General features: G+C 43.6%; 1 protein-coding gene and 1 non-coding gene across 2 annotated transcripts; both read right to left on the bottom strand.

Annotated features, from left to right (window-relative positions):
- Window positions 1-4,639: 4,639 nt before the first annotated feature.
- Window positions 4,640-5,494, bottom strand: LOC133907194 (uncharacterized). Its single transcript, XM_062349214.1, has 2 exons — window positions 5,222-5,494; window positions 4,640-5,158 (listed from the first exon to the last, which is right to left on the bottom strand). Exons 1-2 carry the CDS (start codon window positions 5,492-5,494, stop codon window positions 4,640-4,642), a joined length of 792 nt encoding a protein of 263 aa, XP_062205198.1.
- LOC133908120 (small nucleolar RNA Z247) lies at window positions 4,897-5,035 on the bottom strand. Its single transcript, XR_009908091.1, has one exon. It is a non-coding gene; the product is annotated as a small nucleolar RNA Z247 (small nucleolar RNA).
- Window positions 5,495-5,718: the final 224 nt, after the last annotated feature.

Here is a 5,718-nt window from a genome sequence, read left to right on the forward strand (position 1 = left end):
AAATAGGAGGCCATGGTCCTCTGGGCAAGGGGACGGACACAGAGCACGAATCACAGCAAACATGTGATTCTCTCCCCAGATCGATCCATTTTCCTACCATCAATATACTCGTGGTGTTCTTTCCTCTCAAACTTCGTCTCCAAGCTTGAGTCTCCTCCTTAGAAAAAATTCTCGCCGTATTTGCTGGAGCAAGACGAACTCTTGCTCAAGAGTTCATCTTGCTCCAGCAGTCTACACCTTTAGATTGTTGTTATGCGTGTTGTAGCATACATTGTGCATTTCATACCATCAATATACTCGTGATGTTCCTTTCTCTCAAACTTCATCTCCAAGCTTGAGTGTCCTCCTTAGAAAAAATTCTCGCCGTATTTGCTGGAGCAAGATGAACTCTTGCAGCAGTCTTACACCTTTAGGTTGTTATTATGCATGTTGTAGCATACATTGTGCATTTCATTCATGCTCATCATTGCACACGTACTTTTTTAGTGAATGAAAAACCGGAACGTGTCACAACCGTGGTTGAAGACGACGCCGATCTATTGGAATTCTATGAGTGTTGTGCGGGTAGCATTAGGCGGTCACCTGAGCAGCAAGACAAGCATCTAAGCATACTTCTCACAATAATTTAGATCTCGTATGATATAAATTGATAAATATTATTTGTGTATGTTGTGCATAAGTTCGAGTTGTTGTTGGGTTTGGTATGGGTAGAACCTATATTTATGCATTACTTTCCCCATCTTGAGTATTGGAATTCCATATCCTTGTACCCGGGCTTTAACTTGATGATGTCTAATTCAAAGGTTAACTAAATTTCTTAGCCATGCTTAGGTTCTTCGGTAGAAGTCGAGCGGTGAAATGTTTCATCATTCATGAGCATATACCTAATTACTTACACTATGATCACAATGATGGGTTGATGGTGTTGGATGGATGAGTGGTGAGGATGAGTCGAGATGTGGACGATGTTAGGGGTGTTTCTCCTGCCCGGATGTGGAGTTCCCCTAGGTAGGTCGGGAGAGGAACCCAGACACCGTAGACCACTTGCATCGTTTAAGCACTGATCATTGTTGCAGTTGGCTTTAGCACTTTCCGTGCTTACTATATGTCACATATAGGAACGATAAGCTGATTACCCTTATGTTGTGGCTTTTTGATGTGCGGGTCGATGGTGTCGGGTATGTGGCCGGTTGGGTATCCAGTTTGCTTTGAGAGTAATTATGGATGGCCCCCGCACCTATCGGCGTATAATCAAACGGCAAGGGCTTATTGGAAAAGGTTGACATGAGTACCCCTTGTATGGACCTGTGTGGTCATGCAGGTCGTATGGTCCTCAAGTCGTGTAGGTAAAGTAGTACCCCCTGCAGGGCGTAAAAACATTTTGATGCCGTGCTCTCGATCGTAAGCATGCTTTTGTCCATTTGCAGCCATCGTAGAGTTACGAATGTGGATTGATATGGTTGAGATGTTTAGATGGTTCATCACAGATGTTACTACCATGGTTTCCATTTCCGTTATGTTCAGTCGACGTTTATGGACTAGTTTATTACTTTGATCTAGTATTGTTGCTCACACATGTTTATGTCAAATTTCACTTTTGCACGTAAATTTACTTAACCATGTGGTCGTATTCTTGCTAACATCCAAATTCATAATCCTTGGAGTCGGCTATTTATGCGTGCCTATTATGGAGTAAGTCTTGCGAGTACCTTCGTACTTATGTTGCTTTTCGGGTGTTACCGTCGAGGAGGAGTTGGTCTTTGGTTACTTCATGCCCGTCAATGTGAGTGGCGGGAATGAGTAGTGCATCCTTCTCTCAGAGTTCGTGTTTTTGTGATGGAGCCTAAGAGTATATGGCTCCATCCTTCTTTTATTGTATAGTTTTTAGTCTTTCGCTGCGTAGTTTCTTTTGTTGGTTAGAAATTGAGCATGTTTTAGTCTCCTCCTATCTCTCTTTTGCCATAATCTGTAATAACTTTGTGCATGCTTAAGAACTTGTAATATAATGTTAATTACTCGCTCTTTTTTAATTTTTGTTGTGATGTTCCATGTTGGAATGCATGCTTTCCGATCTTGGGCACAAAACACGTGCCGGGACTACTGGAGCAGTGTTCTGATTAATCATTGAGGTCGTGATTAAGAAAATAATCGACTTAATGATTAATTAGAATATTGTTTGGATTGTTCCTCATAGTTCGTTGATGTTGTAATAGCGTAGTTTCTGACGACAAACTGAATTTCTCGTGTGTCTGTTGAGAAAAGGAGTAACAAAGAACGGATTTGAATGCTGCAACTCAATTGTTGCTTTGGTCGTACCCTTTATAGATCACGGTTGCCATACAATTTTTCCTTGATTATAGGGATCACAGTAGTTTGGTACCAACTATACAACTCATACTCTCCTTGATGTACACACTATCTCTAACGTCTAGATCAGCTACGTTAACATCCCCCTCAATCACAACTTCCCTGGAACCAAGTTGAGATTGAACCATAGCTTTCTGAACAAGTCAACGGTAGAGCTTTTGTAAATATATCTTCTAGTTGATCTTTGGATGTGATGAACCTGATGTCTAACGCCTTGCGAGCCACTCGCTCCTGGACAAAATGAAAGTCTACCTCGATGTGTTTTTTCTACCATGGAACACTGGGTTTGCCGACAATTATGTTGCTCCCAGATTATCACACCAAAGTGAAGGCGCACGAGGCATCGATACTCCATGTTCACCAAGGATTGATTGCACCCATACTATCTCAGCAGTAGCATTGGTGAGTGCCTTGTATTCTGATTCAATGCTAGAGCGAGAGACAGTGGCTTGTTTTTTTGCGCTCCATGATATCAGATTGACACCAAGAAAGAATGCAAACCCTCTACTGGATCATCGATCATCAACACATCCAGCCCAGTCTGCGTCAGATAAGCCACTGATCAACATCGAGCCTGAACGATGTATCTTAAGACCATCTACCCGGATATGCTGAAGATAGCAAAGTCTTCGCTTCATCGCACTCCAATGACAATCTATCAATTCCTGAAGATATTGACACACCTTGTTAACTATAAAGGCAATGTCTGGACATGTGATGGTGAGGTGCTGCAAAGCACCAACAACACTACGATATCTTGTAACGTCCGATGGTGACAAAGGATTTCCCAGGTGCTTGGATAGCTTTTTTGAACTGCTCATTGGTGTAGTTGCATGTTTTTGCGTTGAAGCAAATCTTGAACATACTTTTGTTGAGAGAGAGTGACCCCTCTGGATCCGGTCAGACTTCAATGCCAAGGAAATAATGAAGGTAGCCGAGGTGGAGAATGGGAAGACAGTCTCATCAAAGACAACATCTCAAGAGATATACACATGTCCAGTGGGTACATGCAAGCATTTGAAACCCTTGTGCATGTTGCTATAGCTCAAGAAAACACATTGTTGGGATTCGTATGATAGTTTACGGGCATTGTATGAGACGTAAATTGGGCCAACATGCACAACCGAATGCTTTCAGGGATTGATAATCAGGATCTGTGTTAAAGAGTCGTTTGATGGGAGTGTTATTTGAAATGGTTCACGACGGAAGACAATTTAAAAGATAACAAGTTGTAAGAAAGGCCGCATCCCAAAACTGAAGGGGGACACTAGAATGAGCAAGGAGGGCGAGACCATTTTCCACGATATGATGATGTTTTCTTTTAGCCACCCCATTCTGCTGATAGGTGTGAGGACATGACACCCGATGTCGAATGCCAAGGTCCTTGAACATGAATTAAGCTTCTGATACTCACCTCCCGAGTCACTTTGAAAGCAAAGAATTTTCTTGTCAAGTGACTGCTCAACTTGAATACATGTGCAACATCAGATTTTTGTTTGAGGAGATAAAGCCATGTGTAGTGACTATATGAATCAATGAAACTAAAATAATACTTAAAGCCTTGTGCAGATGGAATTGCTGGACCCCAAACATCCGAATAAATCAGTTCAAGAGGAGCAGTAGAAAAAAACTTGAATCGTAAAAACACAATTGACGGCTTTTGGCCAATTGACAAGCATCACACACGGTGGAGCTAATGAGTTTACTTGAGCAAGGCAAATTATTTGATTGAAGAATCTGACTAACAATGGTAAAAGATGGGTGTCGTGAGCGGCGATGCCACTAATTAGCTGAAGGCTTCACGGTGGCGAGAACATGTTTGCATGTGATGGAGTTCTGGATAGGCCGGTTTCACATCTACCGTGTAGAAGAGGGATCCTCGTGGCCCGATCCTTGACAACAACAAAAAAAAGTTAGGATCAAATTCAAAAGAGACATCATTATCATGAGTAAATCGATGAACAGACAAGAGATGTTTGGTGGCTTCTGGAGCATGAAGAATGTTGTTAATCTTGAGTGGCTTATGTGATGTATGTAGCTAAGAATTACCAATATGAATTATAGACATACCAGATCTGTTGGCCGTATGGATTTTCTCCTTTCCTTGGTACCTCTCCCGCACAGTGATATGATCAAGATCATTGGTGATGTGATCTGTCGCTCCTGTGTTGTTGTACCAATTGGTGTCCACGTGGCAGTTGAGATTGTTGCTATAGTTCGCCTTATGATAATCCACCTTGAAAGAATGGTCAAAAATGGTGCCAACACTTGACTACATCATGGCCGACCTTCTTTCAAAGCTAGCACACCTGATGCTCACTCTTTGACTGGTTGGTGTTGAAGCCACGCAAGTTTCCGGAGATGTTTCCATTGGTATGGTGTGTGGGGGCTCGTCCACCACGTCCATGGCCCCTACCCCAGAATTTCTGCAGTTGCCTCCTTGATCGCGGTTCTGGTTGATGCCGCCACGTGCAAAATTGGCCGAGGCTCCATCTCCTAGCGTGAACTTGTTGCACGCGGTCAGTCGTGCTTCAAAGTTGAGGAAGTGCACATAGAAATCACTGAGCACTATGGGATCATTGCGAAGAGTGACCGTCGCCATCAGAGGATCATAGTCACCCTCGAGTCCAGCAAGGAAGTAAGCAATCACCTCTTGATCGATGAGTGGCTTGCTGATAGAAGCCATCATGTCCGCCAGGTTCTGCACCTTCGGGAAATACTCGGCACCCGTCATGTCTCCTTTTTCAAGGTTGGCCAATTGCATGCTGATTTGCATTAACTTGGCATGCAGCTATGAGGAAAACAACTGCTAAAGGGTGCTCTACACTTCATGGGAGGTATGGAGCGGCATCACCTGGGAGAGCACCTCCCTTGTGAGGGACGATAGAAGGAAGCCCAACACAGTTCGATCCCGTTGCACCCACTGGAGATACAAGGGATTAGGCACTTGCGACGTCACGGTGAGCAAGCCGTCAGGACATGGCTCTGTCCCTTCGATGAGGCTAATGTAGCCGCCGGCATAAAGGAAGGGCATGACTTGCGCCTTACAGAGAAGATAATTCTCACGAGTCAGCTTCTCGTTGATGTACTGGCCAAAGTTGAGGGGTGGCAACGGCGAGGAAGCCATTGGTCCGATGGAGATGGCTCCAATGTTGCCGGATGTTACGGCTTCTGAGGTTCCAGATTGTTGTGGCATAGAGGAAGACATGGATAAGATATATGGCTCTGTTACCATGAGAAAAAGAGTAACAAAGAAAGGATTAGAATGCCGCAACTCAATCGTTGCTTTGGTCGGTCCCTTTATAGATCAGGGCTACCGTATCTTTTCTCCTTGATTATAGGGATTACAAT

Source organism: Phragmites australis, chromosome 24 (assembly GCF_958298935.1).
Source record: "Phragmites australis chromosome 24, lpPhrAust1.1, whole genome shotgun sequence".
NCBI classification, from domain to species: domain Eukaryota; kingdom Viridiplantae; phylum Streptophyta; class Magnoliopsida; order Poales; family Poaceae; genus Phragmites; species Phragmites australis.

Bases quoted from the DNA above. Each gene is read 5' to 3' on its own strand.
- LOC133907194 (XM_062349214.1), bottom strand. From the start codon at position 5,494: ATGGCTTCCTCGCCGTTGCCACCCCTCAACTTTGGCCAGTACATCAAC. The intron at 5,159-5,221 runs GTGATGCCGCTC...TTTTCCTCATAG, and splicing joins CAAGGGAGGTGCTCTCCCAG to CTGCATGCCAAGTTAATGCA.